This window comes from Bufo gargarizans, chromosome 11, assembly GCF_014858855.1.
Source record: "Bufo gargarizans isolate SCDJY-AF-19 chromosome 11, ASM1485885v1, whole genome shotgun sequence".
NCBI classification, from domain to species: domain Eukaryota; kingdom Metazoa; phylum Chordata; class Amphibia; order Anura; family Bufonidae; genus Bufo; species Bufo gargarizans.
In genome coordinates, this window is record NC_058090.1 from 52,061,248 (window position 1) to 52,088,974 (window position 27,727).

General features: G+C 44.5%; 1 protein-coding gene across 1 annotated transcript; it reads right to left on the bottom strand.

Moving 5' to 3' along the window:
* Positions 1-3,851: 3,851 nt before the first annotated feature.
* On the bottom strand, positions 3,852-27,504 carry SRP54 (signal recognition particle 54). The gene is made up of 16 exons (XM_044272180.1): positions 27,296-27,504; positions 18,595-18,701; positions 17,084-17,175; positions 16,872-16,956; positions 15,793-15,897; positions 15,639-15,705; positions 14,681-14,738; positions 14,412-14,562; positions 10,361-10,509; positions 9,895-9,995; positions 9,425-9,511; positions 9,097-9,170; positions 7,107-7,215; positions 5,831-6,001; positions 5,611-5,706; positions 3,852-4,319 (listed from the first exon to the last, which is right to left on the bottom strand). The coding sequence occupies exons 2-16, from the start codon at positions 18,670-18,672 to the stop codon at positions 4,228-4,230; spliced, it is 1,515 nt and encodes a 504-aa protein (XP_044128115.1). The 5' UTR covers positions 18,673-18,701; positions 27,296-27,504; the 3' UTR covers positions 3,852-4,227.
* Positions 27,505-27,727: the final 223 nt, after the last annotated feature.

Consider the following 27,727-nt stretch of genomic DNA (forward strand, 5'->3'; position numbering starts at 1 on the left):
GGAGGTCTGACTTTTCTATGTTTATTAGCCACCCCAGGTCTGTTAGGCTCTGCTTCACTATTTCTATCTGTTCTAATAGGAGACTTTCTGACGCAGCGGCTATACGGAAGTCGTCTAAGTACGGCACAACTAATATGCCCCTTAGATGAAGATCCGCTATCACCTCTGCCATCACTTTGGAGAAGACTCTTGGTGCTGACGTAATGCCGAAAGGGAGGACCTGGAATTGATAATGGAGAACCCCCGAACCCTGTTGTACTGAAAATCTTAGGAATTTCTGATGCTCTCTGCAGATTGGAATGTGGTAGTACGCGTCGGTAAGGTCTAGGGTTGCCATAAAGGTGTTTCTCTGTAACAGACTTATAGTGGATTTTATGCTCTCCATCTTGAACCGTTTGTAGAGTAGATGTTGGTTCAGTTCCTTTAAGTTTATAATGACTCTGTATGAGCCGTTCGTTTTTTTTTTAACTAAAAATAGGGGGGAATAATAACCTGTTCCCTGTTCTGCCAGGGGAACTGCCGCTATAGCTTCTTTTTGTAAAAGGATTTTTACCTGATCTAGTATTAGAGCTTGGACTGGACCGGCTTTTTTGGTGATGTGGAACACCTCCTGGGGAAGAGTGGAAAACTCCAACTTTAGGCCTGATGAGACTACGTCCAAAACCCATGGGGAATTGGAGATATTCTCCCAGGCTGGAAGGAAGTACTTCAGCCTTTCTCCTACCCTGCACCTGGCGTCATTGCTTTGATGACTTTTGGGAGGAGTCAGAGGGGTTGAATAAAAACCCTCGACCTCTTCCCGAACGCCACCGGGGGGGAAAAATCCTTTCTCTTTTGGTCCTGCCTGCCCCTAGATGTGGGAAAAACCCGTCTCTGACGAAAATTCTTTTGTTCCGTAGGAAACCCCTTCTTTCTGTCTGTGGCTTTCTCAAGGATGTCGTCCAGTACTGATCCAAACACCCTATCACCTTCGCAGGGGATGTCGCAGAGCTTGTTTGTGGATGCCGCATCACCTGACCAGGACCTAAGCCACACCGCCCTTCTGGTAGAGTTTGAGAGGGCCGCAGACCTGGCTGCTAACTTAATAGAGTCGACCGAAGCATCGGCCAAAAAATTTGCCGCCTGTTTAAGAACTGGAAGGGAAGCTAAAATATCCTCTCTAGGGGTTCCTGATACTAGGTGCTCCTCCAGCTGGTTTAACCAGATAGACATGGACCTGGCTGTATATGTTGCGGCTACGCTAGGTCTAAGGATGGACATGGAAGCCTCCCAAGATTTTTTTAGTAGGGCCTCGCTTCTTTTATCCATAGGGTCTTTTAAGAGACCTAAATCCTCAAAGGGTAAGGCTGACTTTTTCGTAATCTTTGCTAGGGGGCATCCACCTTAGGACATTTGTCCCAAGAGGACGTATCTTCCTCAGCAAAGGGATATTTTCTTTTTAGGACCCTAGATACGCTTGGCCTCTTTTCCACATCGGTCCACTCTTTATTAATTAACTTTATAATATTAGAGTGGAGAGGGAACACCCTCTTCCTTTTTTCTCCTAAGCCCTTAAACATTAAATCTTGTATAGTCTTGGACTGTTTAGACTCCTCTAGGTTTAGAGTTGCCCTAATGGTCTTTAATAATACTTCGGTCTCCTCAATGGAACAAAGAGGCTTCCCGGACTCATCTTCAGAGGAAAGAGGTTCAGACTCTGAGAGTTCCCCTTCATCAAAGTCCACCTCCTGATATTCCGCCTCTAAAGTCGCGGGCATCTCAGACATAGAAGTAGAAGGCTTCTGGGACGTAGCAGCTAGTCTTTGATCCACAGCGCTGCTTACTTCGTCCTTAATAATATTCCTAATATTATCCAATAAGGAAGGAGACTCTTCCACAATCTTCTCCAAACACTTGGTACAAAGTGCTTTTTTATATCCTGAAGGTAGGGCCTTTTTACAAATGGAACACTTCTTGACACGCTGGGCCTCTGATTTCTGAACTTCCCTGACCTATATCAGAGATAAGTCAGAAACTTTGTTTAATAAAAAAAGGGGGGCTGCCTAGTTTGTAGAAAGGGAGAGGAACGGTCCCTTATCCAGTGTAGAAGGTCAGAAAACCTAAGCCCCACAGTGAATCACAGGCAATATACATTTCTCATTTCCCTCCAGAGGAGGGTAGCTTACCGGGCTGCCGGTCTTGGAAAGATCCAAGGGTCTGCGCATTGCGTCCTCTCCTGATGCAGACATGCTGCAGGCTGTTCTCAGGACGCCGCCGATTCCCGCCGCTTTTTTGAAGTTGGTGCAGGGAAGTGACGTCCAACTCCGGAGCCTGTGAGCTCACGCTCACGTGATCTTGTGGCCTCCTTCTCGCGATATCAGCGAGGAAGCACTGCCCGGGGCTGCCTCCACCGGAGGACTTGTGCCTGGGAGACAGGGAGAACCGCACCGCAGTCCCGCGATCCTGCTCCCCCAACGACCTGCCGGCGATCCTGCTGATGGGCGAAAGAAGTCCCACCAGCGACAGAACTCCACGTCTTGCTCCCAGAGGGACAGGAAACAACTGGAGCAGGTAAGGGGAGGGGAGTATTTAAAGATCTCCACGTTGTTTCCTGTCCCTGGGGAGGCGGGGTATCCTCCCGTCGTGCCACTGTGGGGGTGTTTGGAAAAAAGGGATGATAATATGACGCACACCAAATGCTTTCGGAAATTATAAGAACTGAAGAACAGTGAAGACAGACAAATGAGACTTCTAGTCAGTATTCCTATGCAAGAACAGTTTATCAGCTGATAACGGAGAATTAGACCTTTTATTTCATTTAGGGCCAATGCACACGAGTGTATGACCGGTGCCTGTATTGCAGACTGCAATATACGGGCACTCCGTATCACAGATGCGCGCCTATTGACTTGAATGGGTCTGCAATCCTCAAGATTCAGAGTGGTGGGCATGGATCGGAAGCAGTACGGAGCGCTTCCATGGGATTTTGGCTCGTGCCTCCACACTGCAAAGAAAAGAAAAAAAACTGGGCATGCTCAAGGTCTTGGTCTCCAAGCCACACTTAGAAAAACTCTCACGTAAAAGTGCACTTATTTTGATATGATTTTTGATGAATGACATTTATATGCCCTAGCATTGGGTCCAACCACTGGAAGCTTTGCACCTATATTATAGTGCTACAACACAGTGCTATAGAATTTCCACCATGTCTGGTTCCTGATGGCACAGGAGTAAGGCCTCATTCTGAACTCTATAATGATTTATAATGCTGTGTGTCCCTGCCAGACCTCGGATCTATAAATTGTACAGACATAACGCCATCACAACAATTTCAGTAGATCCTAGGTCTGGCAGGGACACACAGCATTATAAATCATTCTATATTTCCTGGCAGTACTCTTCTGTGACCTTACCAGGTATTGCACCTCACCCTCCTTTTTGGCTGCTTGCAATGGGGGTCAGGAATAATAATGTGGTGAGGGTTGTTCTTGTGTCGATAAGATATTCTACAATATTGTGTTGTAGAACAGGGCAAGTACTCGTCTTTCCTCTGTGTTGAACACACTACGTTGTGCAGAAACGCAATGTCATTGATGACGTTCCATCCACGGGTACTGATCAGCCACCTACAGGACATGTGACAATGCCAAAATTGCTGTCAGATCACAACAGTGCTTTAAGTGGCAAGCAACCAGCGATGAAAGCACAGAAGTGGGCAGTTTTCACTTTTATGTAAGGGTCTGCCTAGATGGGTCAATATGACTTAATCAGACAATGAAAGTTTAATCACAAAAAACATTTGTATCAAGCTGTAATGAGGTGGAAAATGCGGCACCGCACCAATCATTATCATCACAAATGACACTCAACGATCAAACTACAACCATTAAGAAATTTATTTTACAGTGGACAATTTTCCAGGAAACTGCCAGTGATGAAGTATACAAAGAGGTTAACATTGGTTGTAAATATTGTCTTTTTAAACATCTTCTATTTCTTCAAAAACTTAAATTAATTTGCGATATAATTTAAAATCGGATTTCCTTGTCATTATTTTAAGTGGAAGTAAGAATCCAACAAAATGACAAGGATGACACCGAACAAGGATCGCATCTTAGCGTCCAGCTCCATTTTATTTCATGGCCTTCCAGAAGTGAAAAACGCTACCTTTCTAGCAGAGGTTTCAACGTCTCTGTGAGAAAGATGCTATTTGAGGGATCCTCTGATCAGAAAGGCAAAAGGTTTAGGCTACATGTTGTTAAATCCCATCATTCCTTTCATGTTCCCAGCTGCTCCCTGTTGAAACTGTCTCATCATAGACTGCAGACCAGCCATTCCACCTGAAAATCAAAATCAGAAATAGGTTAATAAATCAGTTTCATCACTCAGATGGCGGGTTCACATGTAGCAGCTGAAAACCTGCAGAGACATTAGACTTTTAAAACATTTTCTTCATTGTCTTTAACAATCAATATGAAAATCACAGCAACCTGCACTAAAACCACATTTTTCACCGCATAACAATCACTATGATTGGCCTTACGGAATACTAAATAGTTGTATAAAATACCTGTCGCCCTCGAAATAGCACAAATCAGCCTAATGGGGGATCCACCATCATGCAATGCAGCACAGAGCACTGCATTGTGGAAATGAATTATTCCTAACAAAACACATTCAAATTGGAAAAACCCTCCCAAAACTGGCAGTGAACCCAGCTGTAAGTGAAAGTAAAAGCAGGTTTCACTGCTTTCACTCCTCACTCAATTTCTAACAGCTATATCTCCTGATGTAGTGGAGATAATGCTGTGATTTGGACAAACGGTTAGGTGGTTAAACTGCTAGAGGTCTACAAATTTCATTAGTATCTATGTGGGCTATAAACAAATTTTTCATACTTCTTAATGCAGTTTAGCAAAAGAGCTAATCCAATAACAAATCCATGGCAGAAGTATGAGACATCCCATCGTAGGGGCTGTTCACATCACGTTTTTGTCCTATGTTCAACATATACGTTGGTGGGAAGGGGGAGATGCCAAAGCATAATACACTACACCTTTCCATCCTGCAGAGTCCAGCAAGAAAACTTTTTTTCTTTTAACAATTGAATTGTATGTTGACAGATGCCACTGTATGGCATCTATTTAACATATAGGTGATGTGCATACCTTAAGTGTGGGACAAAAATGTGATGTGAACACAGCCTTAGATTTGCGATACTATTTTGTTGTTGGATTTATTTTTTTATGTGTAAATCTATTGTCTGAACGTGCCCTAATACAGGGTGTAACTAGATCAGAAGAATCAACTTGTAAACTATTCTTCAAGGTGGGTCTACACTATCAAACACATTTCTGCCAGGAGATGAAAAAATGAATACAAGTCCTAAAAAATTTACACACATACAGCACCGATCCCAGAAGACAGTAGCAAATACTTTTCTTATTGGTTAGGGTTGTCCCATTTTGGCAACCCTTTCATAGAATAACCAACTGATCCCCCCCAAACTTGGTTTTTCTAACGCCCAGAGATCAGCAAATAAATATATATATATATATATATATATATATATATATATATAGTGTAAGTTAAGGGAGTCAAATACATATAGATGTGAATGGTAGAACTTACCCATGTGTTGTAAAACTCTGGGATCCATCATTTTTGCCATTTGCTGATTTAGTTTGGCCATTTGTGAAGAATTTACATTTTTCGACATGTCACCACCTAGAAAGTTAAACAGTAGAAGTTACAGGTAATGCTTACTGACTATGCAATACAGTTCAGAACACTGCACAATACTGAAGGGTTAAATCAGTGGACACAAGTACGTTGTGTGCTGTACACTTACCTTTGAAGAGTCCTTTGATGCCACCCATTTTCTTGACCATTTGTGCAAACTTTGTGTATTGTGCTAAGAGTTCCTGTACATCTCTCGCAGACACTCCCGATCCTCGGGCCACTCTCTGAATTCTCCCGGGTTGCTTACTGAAGAGTTTGGCACCATCCGTGTTATCGAGTTCTAGAGGAAACATGAATACAACCTTTATGGCTACTGCTGTGAAGTTCCCCAAAGAAGATGCTTCCTTTGGTCAATTACGAAAATAATTTAACCCCCAGAGTTGATTAATATAATATCACATCTAGAATTAGCAAGATTGTAGCACATACGACCTGGAGGAAATGTAACTTTAGGCCCTATATAATTCTATTATAATGTATTTAAAAGCTTATACAGTTAGGCCTCATGCACACGGCTGTTGTTTGGGTCAGCATCCGAGCCGCCGTTTTTTTGCGGCTCGGATGCGGACCCATTCACTTCAATGGGGCCGCAAAATATGCGGACAGCAATGCGTGTGCTGTCCACATCCGTTGCTCCGTTTTGTGGCCCGCTAAAAAAAATATAACATGTCCTATTCTTGTCCGCGCTTTGCGGACAAGAATAGGCATTTATATTGAAGGCTGTCTGTGCCGTTCCGCAAATTGCGGAACACGCACGGACGACATCCGTGATTTGCGGACCGCAAAACACACCTCGTGTGCATGAGGCCTTACACTGTGAAAAAAAAAAAAAAAAGAAGGATGCAGCCAGTGCATAAGACCTAAAATAGCAGCGTTTTTTCTAGAGAGTGCAATTCACTTTACTGGTACTGTGCAATGCTGCATGTATGTACATACCCATACACTTTATTGTCAGTGTGTTTTTTAAGAACTGAAATTAATTGAATAGGTTTATAAAAGCCAACCCCCGAATAAATGCCCTATAAAGTCATCGATATCAGTTGGGGGTCCGCCAACTATCAGTCAGAATGGTAACCACCCTGGCGGACTCTTGCAAAATGTCCTTCCAGCTAATAGATGAACTGGCACCATTGTACGGTACAGAAGTTCTGAATTATCACCCACATGCTGTGTAAAAAATAAAATAAAAAATGCAGCAGAAAAGCTGCGGTATTGCAGTTTTGAAATCCGCAGCATGTTTTTCCGCTAAATTCTCCATCACATGTGTCCCTGGCCTTAAAAAGGTCGTCTTGATGAGACAATCCCTTTAACAGAAGTCTAGCCTAGGCTCATGTGCATAGTTGTGCTCAACTCAAGGTACCCACTTTGCTAGAACATACTCTTACCCTGATCGTTCATGCTATCCATTATCGTCATGAGTTTCTTAAGTCGTGCCATAGATTCTTGCTCATTGCCCTTGCTCATAAAATCTTGTCCAAATCCCGGAATCATGCCCTTTAAACACATACAAATAATTAATTAGAAAAGTTACAAAACTCAAAGCAGCTATAAGTGTTTGGCTCTTTAGGAATGCAGTTCACAATTTACTTGTTTTTACTTTTCTTTAGCTTTGTTGGCCAAAAGCTAGGACAAGTATAAGTCAAAGACTTCTGTATTCATGCCTGGAGTAGGGTTGTTTCGGTTATTGAAAATTCGATACCCAAATCGATACTTTTACACCAGTTCATTTCTTCGATACTAGACTGCGCAGCCTAGTATCTCCTCTTATAATAGAACATGGCGTGTGCCGCGCAAGTTCTCTCCGGCCAGACAGTGGAGAAGGACGCATCCGCCGCTGAGCCCGATGAATGGACGGGTATTTGATGCAGGAGGAGGGACGTGGGCTTTTACTATGCAGTGGGCTGCCTGCCCCGTGTTCTACAGTCTGTAATACATATCGCAGGCTGCTGACCCTGCTGCGCTCTCATTATCATAACAAGAGCACAGCAGGGCTGTCGTTACCATACACAGTGTATGATAATGACAGCGCAGCACTTCAGGGCCGATAGCTTAACTGTGCAAAGCAGGTTACTAGAAGTTCCTGTGCTGCACTGAAAGAGTTAACAGGGACAGCTCTGATCTGCAATGGGGTTACCCAGGCGCTGCCACTCGCTGTATTTCTGTGATTCAGGGCAGCAGGCATGAAGGACAAGCAGCTCAGCCAATAAAAAGGAGAAGGCAAGTCAGGTCAGCCAATCAGATGATAGACCCTCCTTTATACCGGAGAGTAGAGACACGTGGGCTCTTAGGTTTCCTGGGAAGAGGAAGGTGGGGGACACTGCATTGCGTGTATGGGGGGGATAGGGGGTGACTACATAGTGTGTTTGTGACAGTGGGGGTGTGGGGCAGCGACTGCATAGTGTGTATATGTGAGCAGTGCAAGAGTATTAGGCTAGGGCTACACTGCGACTTTTTGTAGCGCGACTGATTTTTATTTTTTTTGTAATTTAAGTTTATTAGAAGATGTCAGTAAACCGCATCATAGATAACATTCATATGTTATTTTTACATAATATAATCCACACAGGGATATAGGTCATGAAAGTTCAGATTAAATCAACAATAACATCCGAGGACAATAGTGCGACTGATTGATTTTAACTATTGAATGACCGCTGCAGTCCATAAGATTGCAATCAACTAAACGCAATTATTTGGATTGCTGCGGTCATTCAATAGTTAAAATCAATCAGTCGCACTACAAAAAGTCGCAGTGTAGCCCTAGCCTAAGCCTGCCTCAAAATAAAGGCAGGAAAAAAAAAAAACATGTATCAGGCAGCCAGCAAGATTTGGGGTTAATGTGACTCATTAACCCCAATCCTGCCACTACCATGTTTTAAACATGATGGGGGTCACTTATTTTTAATGTCAGGCTAGGCACACGCTTTTGGACTGGACACCATGTGCCTCGCATAAATAGTAAGTGAGGTTTTTCTGTTTAATTCAATAAATGTTTTACGTTTAAATAATCAAAAGGTTTTTTTGTATTTTAATTTTTCGGCGTGGTATCGAATGGTACCGAGTATCGCAATACTTTTTTATGGTATTGAAACCGAATCAAAATTTTGGTATCGAAACAACCTGGAGTTCGGGGGACGGCACGGTGTCAACACAAGTCTTTGGCTTTTGATGATCGCAAATGTTCTACTGCTAGATTCACATATGCGATAAACTAATCCGGTAGTCTGTGTCCGTCATAGTCTGATAATGCCACACCACCAGATCCTTACTGACTATTATAGGATCCGACGGTTTTCCGGCATAAATGATGGCTTTAATCCAGATTAATTTACCGCATACGTGGCTGCAATTTTCATACTCGATAATAGTACTTACCAAAATCTGGCTAAATGGACCCATTTTCATGATATTTTGAAACTGTTCATACATGTCTCTAAGTGTGAACTGACCTTAGAACATAAAGACAAAGAAGGGATCATTAAAAATTTATTTCAGAGTTCAAAGGTAGAAATTATAGAGCGTGTTGTCTGACTAGGCTACAAAAAGGGTGAATAGCTTACCTTTCCACAAAACATGTTTTTAGACCACAGGTAAAAATGTTTTTACCTTAAAACATAGTTTTTGGTTATTTTGTATTCTCAAATACAGGACAATACACTGCTCACCGATATAGACACTCAAGCTTCATTTCCATTCTGCTTACCATGTTTTAATTTCTCTATCAGAGCTTCGTTGTCATCCAGTTTCAACTCATTCACCTTATCAATCAAACCTTCAATATCTCCCATTCCTACAGGAAACAAAAAAGTTAGAAAAGATTGTTAAAATAATTTTTTTTTTAAAAGCAACTAAAATACCTTTAAGTGGGAAAACGGTCCTTTAAAACATTGGCTGTTATTGGCAAGGATGTTGTGGCTAGCCATACATTTTCCATGCAGTGTACATGTCCTATTACATGAAAGTCCTAATAGGCAATACGGACAGGAGTTTAATGGTTTATTTACTGTGAACTGGAAGGGGCGTAGTATGTCCAGGGGGGACGACAATGCAACAACAAGACAAGGCTTTATGGGATTAGAATACAACCGTGTGTCACTGGGGGTGCATTCATATTTATTGGTTTAGTGACAGTGTTGCCCCCACAAAATCTCATGAAGCGATAAATTAACTTACCTAGGAGTTTGCTGATAAAAGGCTGTGTTTTAAATGGCTCAAAGTCATCAATATGTTCTCCAGTTCCAATGAAAATAATTGGGCTCTTTGTAGCAGCAACACTAAAAAATAAAAATAATAAATTTTTTATTTAAAACATGTGCATGTTTTATCGTTACAAAAATAAAGAATATTAAAAGTGTTGTCCAATTTCAAGCTACAGATGACACATCCGTAGGATAGATCATCAGTATCCAACGGTTGGGGTACAAGGCCCCACGGCGCTTGGCTGGTCGAGCATGCACAGTTCTGTTCCATTCGTTCTCTATAGGATTTCTGGAAATAGCCAAGCGACATACTTTGCGGTCTCGAGAGGTTATTTTGGATAAATAATAAAATAATATCAATCTGCTGCTGCAAGCAACTTAGGAAAGGAAAAAAGAAAAAAGAAAAAAAAAAAAAAGAAGGAGGAAAAAACTATACTTACGCACTAAGAGCTCCTCCGCCTTTCGCGTGACCATCCAGTTTGGTCACAATAACTGATGCTACATCTACTTTATCTTTGAAAGCTTTGGCCTGAGATTCACAAGCCTGTCCGATTGAGGCGTCCATAACATACACAATGTTATCTGGTTGCTATGCATTTGGAAAAAATAAATTAAGAAACAATGAAACATTTGTTAGAATGGATTAGGGTTCCTTATAGACTTTCACTTTCCAATATTGTATTCATACTAAGTTTCAAATATTTTCACTGTGCATCCAATTACTTTTATTACTATAATTTAATACTCATTAATACTCCTGCAGTATATATAGAGTACATACAGATGTGTCCTTCCTTACCATCCTGGTATGAGTGACGAGTTAACCAGCTTTTCAAAGGAACATTATTTTGTGATATTCTGTCCTGAGAGGTCTACATGTGGCCATCCAGCATATCAAGGCTTTTGCTTGCATGTCGCAATATTGTATTGAATTTGTTTCCTTAACCAAATTTTTACAAAGGTAAAGGGTGGACACATCTGTACATGAAAGGGCATATGGGCATATTTTCATCACCTCATTACGATTCTTTTCCACCCCCATTCACCTGCTGCTTGCCATCTTGTGTAATGAGGCATCACTGAGTGGGAATGAAGAAGTCACTTATAGTGTGATAGATACGTTTCTAATATTTTCCAGCACTAGATTACAATCTCACTTATACGATTCCTCACAAAGGCAGGTTGCCTTACTCGATTTGTACTGCATTTCCCTGCTTAACTTTCTGATATATACATGTTGTAGACACAATAGGTTACATCTAGAGCATTCTTAGCAAAGCATTCATACAGCTTATGCCCTTGGTTAAATGGGTTTTCAAGGACCTTCATGCTGATGATCTGTCCTCAGGATAGATCATCAATATCGGATTGGCACGGGTACGACTTAGGCCACTTTCACACTGGCGTTTCTGGGTCCGCTTGTGAGATCCGTTTCAGGGCTCTCACAAGCGGCCCAAAACATTCTGAATGCAGGCGCGTACATACAGGGGTCGCAGCGGTCGCAGTTGCGACCGGGCCCGGCACTCCAGGGGGCCCGGCCGCCTGTGGACCCCTGGCCCCTGCAGTAGTGCTGTACCCAAGGCAGCTGGGGCCGCAGATTTTAAAAGTTTTAATAGTATATGGCCGGTCGGGCCCCGGCCTCTGTGCCTGGCCGGTGGTGCAGCACTGCGCACTCGCAGTAAGTAACTTACGCGGCGGCCCCTCCTCCATCCAGGGCTGCTGCCAGTGCCTTGCTCCAGACCCGTGACCCTCGCACCAGGTCTCGCGGGATCACGCTGCTTGACGGGATGACGCGGCCGACGCACGACAGAAGACGGGATTATGAACAAGACGGCGGGAGCAGAGCAGGTTCAGAGTAGGTAAGTTTTTTTTTTTTTTTATAACACAGGGAGCATCTGGCAGAGTGGGAATCGCAGCAAATCCTTCATAGGGCCCCGACCCCGGGGGGCAAATGTAATTAAATATTTGGCAAAATGCAAAAAATTACAAAAAAATTAAATATATACAGAGGGGGTAAAAAATGGAATACATACACAGGGGACAAATGGAATATATACAGAGGGGGCAAAATGTGTATATATATATATATATATATATATATATATATATATATATATATATATATATATATATATATATATATACACATATACATATACATACACACACATACAGGGCCCCTGTATATATATCCATGTTGCCCCCTTTGTATATATTACATCCTGTGTATATATTCAATTTTTTGCCTCCGCTGTATATATATTCCATTTTGCCCCCTGTAACTGTGAGAGGGACACATATCTGGCCATAACTACAGTGAGGGGGACACATATCTGGCCATAACTACAGTGAGGGGGACACATATCTGGCCATAACTACAGTGAGGGGGACACATATCTGGCCATAACTACTGTAAGGGGGACACATATCTGGCCATAACTACTACTGTAAGGGGGACACATATCTGGCCATAACTACTACTGTAAGGGGGACACATATCTGGCCATAACTACTACTGTGAGGGGGACACATATCTGGCCATAACTACTACTGTGAGGGGGACACATATCTGGCCATAACTACTACTGTGAGGGGGACACATATCTGGCCATAACTACTACTGTGAGGGGGACACATATCTGGCCATAACTACTACTGTGAGGGGGACACATATCTGGCCATAACTACTACTGTGAGGGGGACACATATCTGGCCATAACTACTACTGTGAGGGGGACACATATCTGGCCATAACTACTACTGTGAGGGGGACACATATCTGGCCATAACTACTACTGTGAGGGGGACACATATCTGGCCATAACTACTACTGTGAGGGGGACACATATCTGGCCATAACTACTACTGTGAGGGGGACACATATCTGGCCATAACTACTACTGTGAGGGGGCACATATCTGGCCATAACACTACTGTGAGGGGGCACATATCTGGCCATAACACTACTGTGAGGGGGCACATATCTGGCCATAACTACTACTGTGAGGGGGCACATATCTGGACATAACTACTACTGTGAGGGGGCACATATCTGGACATAACTACTACTGTGAGGGGGACACATATCTGGGCATAACTACTGTGAGGGGGACACATATCTGGGCATAACTACTGTGAGGGGGACACATATCTGGGCATTACTACTGTGAAGGGGATACATCTGGCCATAACTACTATAAGGGGGGCATATATCTAGCCATAACTACTGTGAGGGGCCACAAGGAGGACATAACTATTTTGAAGGGACCACAAGGTGGGCCTAATTACTGTGAGGGGCCACAAGGTGGGCATTAGTACTGTGTAGTAGCACTTAGGGGAAATGTATGCTATACATTGGCATGGCTCAGTGTCACAGGCCAGCACAGCGCCCCCTGCTGGTGATTTGACAAGGGCAGTCACCATCCCTTCCTTATGCGATTACTCTTTTTTCTCTATCACCACAGGGACCTTGTTCTGGATCCAGTGGACATCACGCCGACGCCAGCGACACCCTGGATGAGGTAGGACCAGATTTTATTAGTTAGGACTGGGTGAGTGTAGCCATGCATTGGGCTTAGGGCTCTTTCACATGAGCGGATGCCGTGCAGGTAATCTGCTGCTTGGAAGAGAGCCAAGCCCCGCTCCGGACAGCAGAGACACGGAGCAGTAACATGATTAATAACGCTCCGTGCCTCTCTGTGATCTATTTCCCACAAAATCACAGTGACAACTTTAGCTCACTGTGATTTTGTAGTAAAAATGTCACAGAGAGGCACGGAGCATTATTAATCCCAATCCAGGGGGCCCAAGTAAATTCTTGCGGCAGGTTGGGGGGGGCGACAGGGAGGGGGCCCCATGGATCAGTTTTGCACCGGGGCCCCATGGAATTTGTGTACGCCACTGTCTGAATGGATAAGGATCCGTTCAGAATGCATCAGTTTGCCTCCGTTCAGCCTCCATTCCGCTCTGGAGGCGGACACCAAAACGCTGCTTGTAGCGTTTTGATGTCCACCTGACGATGCGGAGCCAAACGGATCCGTCCTGACTTACAATGTAAGTCAATGGGGACGGATCAGTTTTCACTGACAATATGGTGCAGTTGAAAACAGATCCGCCTCCCATTGACTTTCAGTGTAAGTCAAAACGGATCCGTTTGCATTATCATGAACAAAAAAAAAAAACGGCAACTGCAAACGGATCCGTTCTGAACGGATACAAGCGTTTGCATTATAGGTGCAGATCAGTCTGTGCAGATACCAGACGGATCCGCACCTAACGCAGGTGTGAAAGTAGCCTTACAGTACTCCTGCCGATCAGCTGTTTTAAGGGGCAGCAGAGGAAACGCTCAGCCCCTTCCAGCAGCTGATTGGAGGAGTCGAACCCCTGCTGATCAGATATTTATGACCTACCCTAAGGATCTTAAATATTTAAAGTCCCAGAAACCCCTCTTAACACACAATAAGTGCATAGCTACTAGAGAAATTGCCTTACTATGGCATTAGAAACTTGAAGCATTTCTTCAAAGAGAGAATCTTCTTGCTTGTGTCGACCACTTGTGTCCACAATAATAATTTCAAAGTTTTCATTTTTGAACTTCTCCACACCTTCGTAAGCAATGTTTACTGGGTCCATCTCTGTATAACTGCAAGATGGGAATAAAATAAAAATAAATAAATCAGATAGACGCATCATGAACAAGCACTGCTGTCCGTCTGCTTCGTTTCATAAAGATTATTCCATGAAAAAACAAATGCACATACCTGCCATAGAAAGGGATTCTGGCTTTTGTAGCGTTCTGTTTCAGCTGATCAAAGGCGCCTGTAAATAAAGATAATCAGATTTGTAGCATTTAGTAGTCCAGTATAATAGACAATGTAATGGCCAGTATACTGTTGGGATGGGTTTAAGTCAATTTCAGCTCTTAACCTATAGCAGACCACAAGTCCCAGGTAAAACTAGGTTGACAGTATATTTGAACATTACATGAAATAAGCAGAGACAAGAGTGTCCTCCTGACTTAGCATGGACAGGATACACCGGTGAACCTTCGATTCAACTGAGCTGAAAAGCATACCCGTCTATGGGAGGCAATGAGACTCAGTGGCAGACAGTTATATTTATTTAGGAAATACGGTTGGTTGTACTGTTCAAATGCATACTCCGAACAGAATTCCCAATTGTGTCGTGAACCCAATCTTAGAAACCCCGTGAGAGGTTTCAGAAAGTACAGTGCAGGGGCGGATTGGGGAAACTAAAGTGGCTCTGGATAAAACTACCTAAAAGTAGCCCCATATTATAGGAGGGTCTAAATTGACAGAAGGCGGGGCAGCAATACCACATGTCACAGTAAATATATTGCCCCAAAAGATGTCCCTCTGAGTTGGCCACCAATAGAGGCCATTTTCTCTCCTCCTATTCCAGTTCCTCTCTGATTAAGCTATGGAGCAGAGGGCTTAGGAGGTAAGATGTGAGACATAGTTGAATTGAGGAGGACAAGTCACTGGGCGGGTACACAAGTATCTGATTCTCACAGATTTAATTACCACTGATAGCTTCTTATGGACCCAACCAGCGGCAGAGATGGGAGCCTGGGCGGCCCCCTGGGCATCGGCATACCGGGAAATTTTCCTGTAAGGCCTATGGCCAATCCATCCCTGGTACAGTGGGACACCCTGATCTACTCTCATGCTTAACTAAATTGGGAGCAGCAGCACTCACCTGCTCTGAATGTATCTGCACATATCAAGCAAGTCTTCCACCCTTTTCTCTGATAGTAATATGCCAGCTAGAAAGTAATACAGTAATGATGTTACTACAGTAAACCAGATAATGGACCATTTACTGGGCAGAAGCCTAGAACGGAATTTCTTACCTTTGAACAAGTTGTCGTCTTTCCACTTCCTTGCAATCCTACAAACATGATAACATTTGGTTTTCCTTTGGTGGGTGTCCATGCTTTTACTCCAGGATCTACCAGCTGTGGAGCAAGAGCGACAAGCAAAAATGTTGTGTTATCATGTAGGTTCTAAGGCCATAGAATCACGTTACACTCATGCACGTTTTCTTTTTTGTGTGTGTAAGAAGGTACAAGGAATCATTGTGGATGATAGGTACGTGTCACCGAGGTTCCTGGCCTTGGTGGATTAAGAGCCGGTTTTTATGTGTCAGCAGCAGTTTGACACCTTGGTACTTAGCGTGTCTGTAATAGCTAATCTGGGACGGCTCTTACTGGGAGTAGTCAAAGTGCTGGGTGGGTGACTACTCCCCAAATTCCAGGCCGGGTTTTGCCAGGCATAAAACCAGCCAGCACTGCCAGGTGGAGAGGATTACATCCGTCGAACAGTAGAGCTCAGAAGGTCTGTGTGCTGGGATCTGGGGCCTGTGCTGGGCTGGAGAGCAGAGACCCGTGTGTCAGGGGAACAGGCCGCCTAAAGCCTGTATTTGAACTTTCTGAGGCAGAACTGCCACCAAGGTGACTTTTGTTTTATTAACTTGCCATTGGGTGTGAGGTAACACCAACACTGCAAAAGTCATATTTTGTTTTTGGCATCATTTGTGAATAAACACTGAAGTTTGAATTACGAACTTGTATTTTGCTTCTGTACTGCGCCCGCTTATCCTAACTAGCAGAGCTAATCCCCACACGTGAAAAAGCACAAAAATCATAAGATTGGGATTCATTCCCCATTTGCATGCAAAAAATAATGCTTGGGAGGACATACATCTATAACAGAGGTATAAAGGGTCCTGTGTAGGTTCTCACAGCCCCTGTACTGCCAAAAAATGAAGGGGATGTGGCAATCATTGAAGCTCTACAGCTACTTCAAATATATGATAGCTGGAGTGCCAAAGGTTGCCAATCCTTGCCTTAGATGTTAAGAATAATGGGCTAAGTCCTTCAATTAATGCTTTTTAGTTAAAAACAATAGAAAAATCCACAGAAGCCAATACCTTGACCAGTTCCTTAAAAACAGCGTGCTGTATCATCTTCCTCTTATTGAGGCCAGATGCCATTTCTTCCAAATCGATGGCAGACCTAGAGAGATGACAGTAATAAATTACCTACATATCCAGCAGACAATCCCCTATAGTGAATTAAAAAATTAGCAATATCATATTTTAATAAAACATCAGACCCCTAGAGTGAAATAATGGAGCCCTACTTGACATTTTCTCTTAGCTGCTTTACAAGCTTGATGTTGACATCTGCTTCCAGTAAGGCCGTGCATACTTCTTTCAGCATAGCACCTAGCACCTAAAACACAAAGACAACATATGTGTGAGAGGCGTCAAAATATTTTACCGTTTTGTACCAATTTTGATTTACATTTCTAGTCCTACAAAGTGAAATCCCTTTGAATTGGCATCTGACGGTAGGGGCACGAATGGGGATTTTCTGCTGTGGATTTCACCCTCTGCATTGCTGATGGCGAAAACTGCAGCATGAATTGACATACTGTGGATTTAAAACCTGCTTTTTCTGCGTGTATGAAATATGCTACGATCTCATCCACTTCACTGGTACTGTAAAACATGGCAGATCCTATGTGGATGTATCCTAATAGTACAGAAAAACTGAAACTAGCAGAATACTACAGTATAACAGAGTTTCTACAAAACTAGAAGGCAACCACTGCGCATGCATAAGGAACTAGGAAATAAATAAAAATTGAATATCAGCACTTGTTACTGGATTAAAAAGAGTTCTCCAAGTGGGGGAAAAAAATAAAGTGGCAGAATAAAAATACTCCCCTTTTAAAATATATTGCCGATTTCGTACTGCTTCTCCGATACCCGATAGGATTGTATTGGTCACGTGTCATTCATAGTTCATGTGACCTCTGCAGCCAGTCACCGGCACCAGTGATCATGAATGGTATATGACCGCTGAGGCCAGTGATTGGTTAAAGGTGTCACGTGAATGGTGATTGACGTGACCAATGCAAGCCTATCGGGTAGAGAGAGATGTGTTGTGGGATTGGTGGGACATTTAAAAAGCAAGTGATGTTTTTTCTTTATTTTAATATTATTTTTTTAATTTTTTATATTGCCCACTACCAAACATTTAAAAAAATCTTCATGAATAGGGTGAATTTTGTCCATGGATGAGAAGCTGAAAAAGGTTGTTTCCGCACAGATTTCCAGATTGCACCGAGAAGGGACATGTTCCTTCTTGGTGTGAACACCGTGGCATGTGGCTGCTTACAAAGCCACAGGCAGAACTGCCACATGACTGTGGTAGAAACTTGAGGGTCACCTGCCTGTGTGTTTCTACCTATGCTGAAAGTATCCCGGATTTCTGATTCATGTTTCATACTATACAAAGCAATGACATAATTTAACTGTGCCCCTGGTTAATGCGCCAAGCAGCGGTAGAACCAGAACTATTAGAATATCAAGCCTACAGCGGGAGGGTGCACACTACACAATCTCACAGGGTGGACACAACATCAATGGCTTTTCCTCCTCAGCTAAGCATACATGTGGATGGGCGAGTCAGAGATAGCCGTCAGCCGAATGAGTGTTCAGCCGACAGCTATCTAGTGCGTATGTAACCCTAGCTCTAGAATTGACATCTGAGCTTCCGCAATGCATTACTCATGTGATGGAAATTTAGTTTTAAAGGTGCCCATAGATTCCACCAGAATTAAACACTCCACCCAGCAGGCCTCACCTCTTCATTAATGATTGTGGCATTGCTCAAAGAGCGCAGAGCCGAGGTGATCTTCCGTCCGAGGTCTGCCAAAACCATTTTGGCGGTTGTCAGTTACACACCCTCACCTGCAAGAGAATTCGAGAGGTTACATTATTTCATTACCAAAAAGATTATAAAAAAGTATTAAAAGACCAACTAAACTTTTATTCAACTTTGTCCCAAATGCCCTAAAAATAGTTTTTCTAATATACTTTGTTAATTGATTTTGACTTTTTACTAAAGAAATTTGCACCTAAAGTCCTGATTTCAACCACGCTATTCACTATTCTCGCACATCGCTGACCTGTCAGCGGTGTACGGAGTACGAATGCCTTGCACTGTATCAATAGGGCCCGCAGAGAATTGTGTATGGGCAGGAGCAAACCTTGCTGCTCCTGCCTATGCCCACTGAGGTTAGCTAAATGCTGGCATAGCACATCAGTACCCTGTAACAGTGTGTCATGCCAGGATTAGCGGAGCAGAGCGGCTCCTGCCTGTGCCCACTTTGCTAAGCTAAAGGCTTACGTGCAGGACTTTTAGCCTAGAAAAGCGGTCACAGGCAGGAGCCGCTCTGCTCCGCTAATCCTGGCATAGCACATTGGTAGCCCACTCTCGAGGGCTAGAGACTCCAAGACTCTTTTCTTACTGGAATAAGTTAAAGGGAGTCTTTTACCTAAAATGACCATTATACACCACAAACATGATGATATCCATTACATTCCCCATATTATAATCTTACCTTTCATATTGCTGTCCGTCGCCTATTCGCTCTTAAAAACACTTTTATTCCATATGCTAATCAGGTTCTGAAGGTGCCCAGGGGCGGCGTTTATGCGGCCGGTGCCCAGGCTCCACGGCGCTGTTCAAATCAAACCCCTCCCCTTTCACCCCTCTGGCCCGCCCTCGGTTCTTCAGATACCATCCTCCAGTCAATGACAAATCCGGCACCTGCGCACTCCATTACTCACTAGGGCAGAGGATGGTATCTGAAGAACCGAGGGCGGGCCAGAGGGGTGAAAGGGGAGGGGTTTGATTTGAACAGCGCCGTGGAGCCTGGGCACCGGCCGCATAAACGCCGCCCCTGGGCACCTTCAGAACCTGATTAGCATATGGAATAAAAGTGTTTTTAAGAGAGAATAGGCGACGGAGAGCAATATGAAAGGTAAGATTATAATATGGGGAATGTAATGGATATCATGATGTTTGTGGTGTATAATGGTCATTTTAGGTGAAAGACTCCCTTTAAAGCCATTGAGGCAAGCTTTCTGCATACATCTACACTGACAATACACCGTGCAACAGAATCTCTGCGGATTTCTTATATTATGGAATAGCAGTCAAAATGTAAAGGGTAAAATCTCCATGCTCGTCGTGCAGTTTTTGCTGCAGATTTCGAAACCATTTCCTACTGCATGACTTTTGTGCAGCATGTGTGGTTTCTAATTATTATTATACAAAGTGTAACAGGGGTCTGTCAGCAGTTCTGACAACTTGTATTTTACACCAAAAAAGCTTTTTTTCAGAATCTGCGTATTTGAACGCACATTAGACATTAAGCCCAAATCGGTTAGTGGCACCAATACTGCATCATTCCCAAGGTAAATTGTCAACAGAAGTGTCTTCAATGCGTTTGTAGAAAGGGAAGGATATTTAATTGCACCTCTTTGTCTTTTATGTTCGAGAAAAGAGACTTGCAAACCCTTCTGGTTGTCACCATGTTGCACTCCATGGGCAGGTACAGTACATGTCTTTCACGGCCCAATGGGTCAATTCTTTTTGCGCCATTGGAGAGGCACCCCTGCAACAAGGCCAAATCCCTTTCATTCCTCCACAATTGTCACACTGGCTCCTACACCAGGCACTTATCCGCTTCCCCCATGGACATCCTCCCCATCTCCAATAGCAGCAGGGCACATAATCGATCCCACTACCCCTTTTTCCTATCACACGTGTCAAGTGTTGCCACGCGGTGTTGGAGCTGATCGGCTAGGAGAGAGTAGCTACACAGGCGAGCAGTTGCTAATGTGCATCAAGAGGCAAATATGCAGCTGGCCTTCACCCCACCAACTCCAACCGGGCAAGATGGTCAGTGACAAGGGCCGCGCCGAACCAGAAGGGAAAGAACACATGCTCCCTGAACACACCATTAACCTGATCGTGCAACGCTTTAAAAAAAAAGAAAAGAAAAAAAAAAGCCTCATGAGTGCTGAAGCCCTTCGAAGAGGCCACAAAGTTTATCAGCAGGGACAACTGCGGCATGAAAGATCTCATCCCCCTCATATTTATCTTAGAGAAGACACTGACGCTCATGCATCAAGGGACAATGGCGGAAGAAGAACAGCTAACATATCTTGTTGTCTGCCTTGTAGCTGTTGGGGACCAACAAGGAGAAACATCCATGGAGGAGGATGCTGATGACGGTGACACTGGTTACAACCCCCAATCGTCACAGTGGGGGACAGAGCCGGAAGGGACTCCTCGGGCACGCTGGCCAAAACGGTGAGCTGTATGCTTGCTGGTTTATGCAGTGACCTGTATCATTCCCATCAAGCAGTCTGATGATTACTGGATAGCCATATTTTTTGACTCTTGCTCACAAAGCAAAATGGGGGAATGTTTTCCTTCCACAGAAAGGGAGGCCAAATTACGTTGTTCCCAGGAAACACTCAATACGCATCTTGCCCCCGCTTCAGCAAGCAGACACCTGCCTCCAGCATGTCCCTTCCGCAGAGTCACCCACTTCCCGCTGCCTCAAGCAGCAGAGGCCGCAGCAGCCAGTTTAGGCTCAACATGATAGAAAAGTTTTTTCGCTCCAGGCACATTAGCAAGCCAAGATCTCCCATCTCAACACTCAGGTTAAGGGTCCATTCACACGTCCGTTGTTTCTTTCCTGATCTGTTCCATTTTTTGCGGAACAGATCTGGACCCATTCATTTTCAATGGGTCCTGAAAAAAATAAAAAAATAAAAATAATCGGACAGCACAATGTCTGATTTTTTTTTTCAGGACCCATTGAAAATGAATGGGTCCAGATTAGGGCTGCAGCTAACGATTATTTGAATAATCGATTAGTTGCCGATTAATTTCTACGATTAATCGATTAATCGGGAAAAACGACAAAATTACAAAACAGAGGTTTATATGTAGAGATGAGCGAACTTCTGTTTTAAGTTCGGCGTCTAAAGTTCGGGGGCGGGTTAGCGGAGAATCCCGATCTGGAACCGGATATGGATTCCGACTTCCGTTGTGGTCCGTGGTAGCGGAATCAATAATCGGCCATTATTGATTCCGCTACCACGGACCACAACGGAAGTCGGAATCCATATCCGGTTCCAGATCGGGATTCTCCGCTAACCCGCCCCCGAACTTTAGACGCCGAACTTAAAACAGAAGTTCGCTCATCTCTATTTATATGATCTTACTTGAAAAATTATGTTCAAAGGCCATATTAAAACAAATTGTGGACGACACTTATGGGGGATCTGTGGACGACACTTATGGGGGATCTGTGGACGACACTATTATGGGGGATCTGTGGACGACACTATTATGGGGGATCTGTGGACGACACTATTATGGGGGATCTGTGGACGACACTATTATGGGGGATCTGTGGACGACACTATTATGGGGGATCTGTGGACGACACTATTATGGGGGATCTGTGGACGACACTATTATGGGGGATCTGTGGACGACACTATTATGGGGGATCTGTGGACGACACTATTATGGGGGATCTGTGGACGACACTATTATGGGGGATCTGTGGACGACACTATTATGGGGGATCTGTGGACGACACTATTATGGGGGATCTGTGGACGACACTATTATGGGGGATCTGTGGACGACACTATTATGGGGGATCTGTGGACGACACTATTATGGGGGATCTGTGGACGACACTTATGGGGGATCTGTGGACGACACTATTATGGGGGATCTGTGGACGACACTATTATGGGGGATCTGTGGACGACACTATTATGGGGGATCTGTGGACGACACTATTATGGGGGATCTGTGGACGACACTATTATGGGGGATCTGTGGACGACACTATTATGGGGGATCTGTGGACGACACTATTATGGGGGATCTGTGGACGACACTATTATGGGGGATCTGTGGACGGCGTAGTTATGGAGAGGGGGGGATATGTGCACTGTTATGGGCATAACAGTGCACAGATCCCTTTCCTCATAACAGTGCACAGACCCCCCTTCCCATAGCAGTGCCATACACAGATCCTCCCCCCCTCCCCATAGCAGTGCTATACACAGACCCCCCTTCCCCCTAACAGCCCCGGCGCTTGCATCTTTATTTTACCTTTTGACAATGACGCTCCCGCTCCTGTAACAGCCAGGCAGAGCGGACGGCGGCGTAACGTCACTCAATCACGTGACGCGCCTGCTCCGCCCACTTCATGAATGAAGGAGGCGGAGCAGGCGTGTCACGTGAGTGAGTGAGTGACGTTACGCCGCCGTCCGCTCTGCCTGGCTGTTACAGGAGCGGGAGCGTCATTGTCAAAAGGTAAAATAAAGATGCAGCGACCGCCCGCCCGCCCGAATCGGCGATTATTCGATAACTGGATTCGTCGACAACGAATCCAGTTATCGAATATAATCGATTACATCGATTAATCGTTGCAGCCCTAGTCCAGATCTGTTCCGCAAAAGACGGAACAGATCAGGAAAGAAACAACGGACGTGTGAATGGACCCTAAGGCCTACCTACATTCTGGCCTGTCTCTGTCACATATCTTATTCCCTGACCCCATGGACTTCTGGGCAGGCAGACTAGAACAGTGGCTGGCACTGGCCCTGTATAACCTCCGTCTTCTTTCTTGCCCAGCCATCAGTGTCATCTCAGAGGATTTTCAGCGCCGCAGGGGGCATGATGGCACCCAAACAGACCAAGCTGTCCTTCGCCATTGTCCAGCACAACCCTTTTTTTTTTTTTTTTTTTTTAAATAAAAAAAATGAACTAAGCCTGAATTCAGAAGGATTTTCACATTCCTCCTGCTGAGGCTGATTAATAGATCTGGCCTTGCTGACTGTGCCCCATCCTGCCACTGTTGCCGTCTGCCATCATGTCACTACTGCTGTCTGCCATCATGTACCATATGACTGCTGCGGCTGCTACTCTGCACCGCTAATTCCCTACTGCCACCGCTATTAAGGCTATGCATCTGCCGCTACTACTTCTACCCATAGCCAATCTACTGCCTTTTATGTTCAATGCCATGCTGCTTCTGCTGCCACTACTATTGAAGCCATGTGCTTCCAATACCCTACCCTTTCCACACTGTACTGCTGCTGCTCCCAATTAAAAGGACATTTTTTTAAGGCTTATTCAGAATGAGACTTTACTTATGTACGTCAGTGTCCATCCAATAGGATTTACTATTGTGGTCATTGCATTTAAGAACTTTGGAAAGCTGAGGGGGGGGGGGGGGGGGGTTGTCCAAATCGAACTTCTGAAAAAACTTGGAAAACAAACATCTCTAGACGTAAACCACTGTTGAACAGCCAGGGGCAGATTGGCTATAGACCTTACAAGGAAATTTTCTGGAGGCCAGGGGCCGCCCGAGTCCTCCTCACTACCAGCCAATGGAAGTTTTGGGGATGTATTTTGTGATGGACTGTGGTATTTGGCTCTGTTGGGGTGGTATAATGTGACAATATGGTATTGCTGGACTCGCCTACTTGTGTTGGTCCTGCCTTCCATCAATTTGGACCCGACTACAAAACAGGGCCACTTTTAGTATTTTTTACAGGGCCAGTTTAAGTTCCCAGTCTGCCCCTGTGAACAGCTTATGGGGTCATAGAAAGTTGCGCCCAGTGATGTATCCCCTTGCAGCAGCCACTTCAGATACAATTTAGTATAATACATGGATAAGCAGAAGACACTAGAACAAAAGCATTTTTTTTTCTTCAGCAGCTCTCCACATTTAATAGATCGGGAATCACAAGCAGGATTCATGGCTCAATTCCTAACTATTTTCAAGATCTCTGCTTGCCATCAGTAAATGGAACCATTATTGTTTACATCCAGTGGTCGAAGTCACACATTGAGTACAAAAGTACACGATTAGGCCACACAGAAATGTGATCTAATTGGTCACCAATAAATCAACATATGATGGTTTGGTCACCAATAAATGCCATTATTGTACAGGGAAAGCATCTGTGGAGGACCTGATCATAAGGGGCTTTATGGATTGGGTACTTAATGCCATACACCCATTCATAAGCCCTCGACCACACTGCCATAAACTCTGAAGCTGTGGATACATTGTCTGTAAATCAACATATCATGCAGCATTATCAGATGGTGATACAGGCAAGTCTGAATTTGGTGGATGCCAAGACTATGTAGATTTTGGTGGAGAAAACATAATACTCTGGGCCATTATCTCAAATGGCCGAGCGCCTAACTAGTGAAGATCGCATACAATGCCACGATAGATAACCGAGTACTTCCACTGACACTGAGTAACTCCTTTACTGTTCCAGCATGACAGTGCTATTGTATATACCCCAGTGCCTGCTGAGTCTGAAGTTGGAGAACTTGACTTACCTACTTATAGACAACTTCACTGACACCATGTGTATACAGAGATAGCTGTCAGTCGCTGATAGCTGTACACGGGGAGGTGGTATGAGTGACTGATGGCATTCTCTGTGTAAGTGTGTATACAGAGAAAGCTGTCAGTCGCTGATAGCTGTACACGGGGAGGTGGTATGAGTGACTGATGGCATTCTCTGTGTAAGTGTGTATACAGAGAAAGCTGTCAGTCGCTGATAGCTGTACACGGGGAGGTGGTATGAGTGACTGATGGCATTCTCTGTGTAAGTGTGTATACAGAGATAGCTGTCAGTCGCTGATAGCTGTACACGGGGAGGTGGTATGAGTGACTGATGGCATTCTCTGTGTAAGTGTGTATACAGAGATAGCTGTCAGTCGCTGATAGCTGTACACGGGGAGGTGGTATGAGTGACTGATGGCATTCTCTGTGTAAGTGTGTATACAGAGATAGCTGTCAGTCGCTGATAGCTGTACACGGGGAGGTGGTATGAGTGACTGATGGCATTCTCTGTGTAAGTGTGTATACAGAGATAGCTGTCAGTCGCTGATAGCTGTACACGGGGAGGTGGTATGAGTGACTGATGGCATTCTCTGTGTAAGTGTGTATACAGAGATAGCTGTCAGTCGCTGATAGCTGTACACGGGGAGGTGGTATGAGTGACTGATGGCATTCTCTGTGTAAGTGTGTATACAGAGATAGCTGTCAGTCGCTGATAGCTGTACACGGGGAGGTGGTATGAGTGACTGATGGCATTCTCTGTGTATATGTGTATACAGAGATAGCTGTCAGTCACATAACACCTTCTCCGTGTACAACCAGACTCAGAAAGAGTAGAAAGTTAAATGTATAAATGACACGTTTTTCTTACAGACTGCGCTGCATTTTGTAGTGACCGGTTCTCTTTAAATATCGAAACCTTCCAAAATTGGAAGCATATTGTATTGAGCAAAGAGATTTGCCATACTCAGCATCTAGTAAAGATATGGTACAGATTGGCGATGCACTGCCCCTGATACTAGCCTATGAGCATTCACGGGTGGGGGCCAAGTGCAATGCAGCAGCACAGGCCCTAGCTTCTTCAGAGGAAACTGTGGTTGACGACGCTCTCCTCTCAAAATCAGCTTGGCATCATCATTATCTCAGAAATCAAACAGCGGTTGATGTCAGAGTCCAAATACAGAAGCCAAGGGCATCATGTCCCTACACAGCACAAGGAAGACCACATTGCTGTACAGCTCCGATCCTCACAAACGCAGAGAACGTTGTATCTGTCCATGATGCCGTAGATAGGTAGCCACACTGTATGTTACAGCGCAAGTGTCAATAGTGCGGTAAACCACACGCTTTTCTGTGACACAAGACTGCTGAATTGGGCAGAGACTTCCCCTTACGATGATGATGAGAACCGATCACTCCTCTAATAGTCGATTGACTCGTCCAAAAATATGCGTTGTAAAAATTTTCAGTGGGTTGTTATGGAAACCCGGCAGAATTCAGAGATTTCTGCCACGGATTTGCGGCTTGGCATGCTGCGCGTCCAACTACTTATCAGCCCCGCGCGTACCCTGAGGCAGTTTTTACATGACGTTTGCATCAGTGTTTTGCAATGGAAGTTCCCACTGGAAAGCAGTTTGACTCCGCTTTTGCTCCTAAAATCTGCGTGAACATTAGTCCGTGTGAACATACGCTTATGCTTTATCACGCCTCAAATCAGCTTTTATAGGGCGGTGACCATTGGGAAACATCTACATGGACTCAGATGTTTGAGCCAAGGCAGAGAAGTGTCCCCCCCCCCCATGGGTCCCCTCTCTGCACTAAACATACAGCTCCAGCACTGACTGCTATTACTGTGTGGAACAAACCTTCAGGAAAAAGTATCCGATCGTCTTAAAAACTCTCCAATATCCATTGGTATGATGAGGATGATCACAACCCCCATCCTCTCCCCCACTACCACACCAGACATCCTCTCCCATGATCACCTCTATGAAGCCTGACAACTCTCTGCAGGTCCAGCAGATAAAGGGCGATGAGAAGCCCCTGTAATCCGTAGCTGCTGGGAGCCTCCTGCCCACATATGCTTACCCTTCGTAGAACGAGCCCCTTCTCCGGGTATCCTGTCGGCCGATTAGAGCTGTATCTTGCGCCCCCTACGGGACGGCGCCTCCACTTCGCCTCCCCTGCTTTCAGTTCTTGGAAACCACGACCAGATTCTAAACAGAACCGCACGGAATCCGCAACCAGACGGTAGAACCCAGCAACTTCCGGTCTATAGGAAACGTCACCATATGCAGGCAACCTTTGCCCTTTGACCCAGCCTTCTACTTCCGGCTCAGAGACCGAGAAGAACTTCCGGTGTTACTTAAAATTCGATCCTCCTGCCGCAGGGGAAGCTAATAATCGTTCCTGCTTTCGGAGGGACGGCGGCTGCTGCGTACCTCGGTGGTTAATTTAAATAAAATCCTGCTGTAAAACACTTGGACTTAGGTTTTAATTAACGTCGTGAAAGACCCGAGT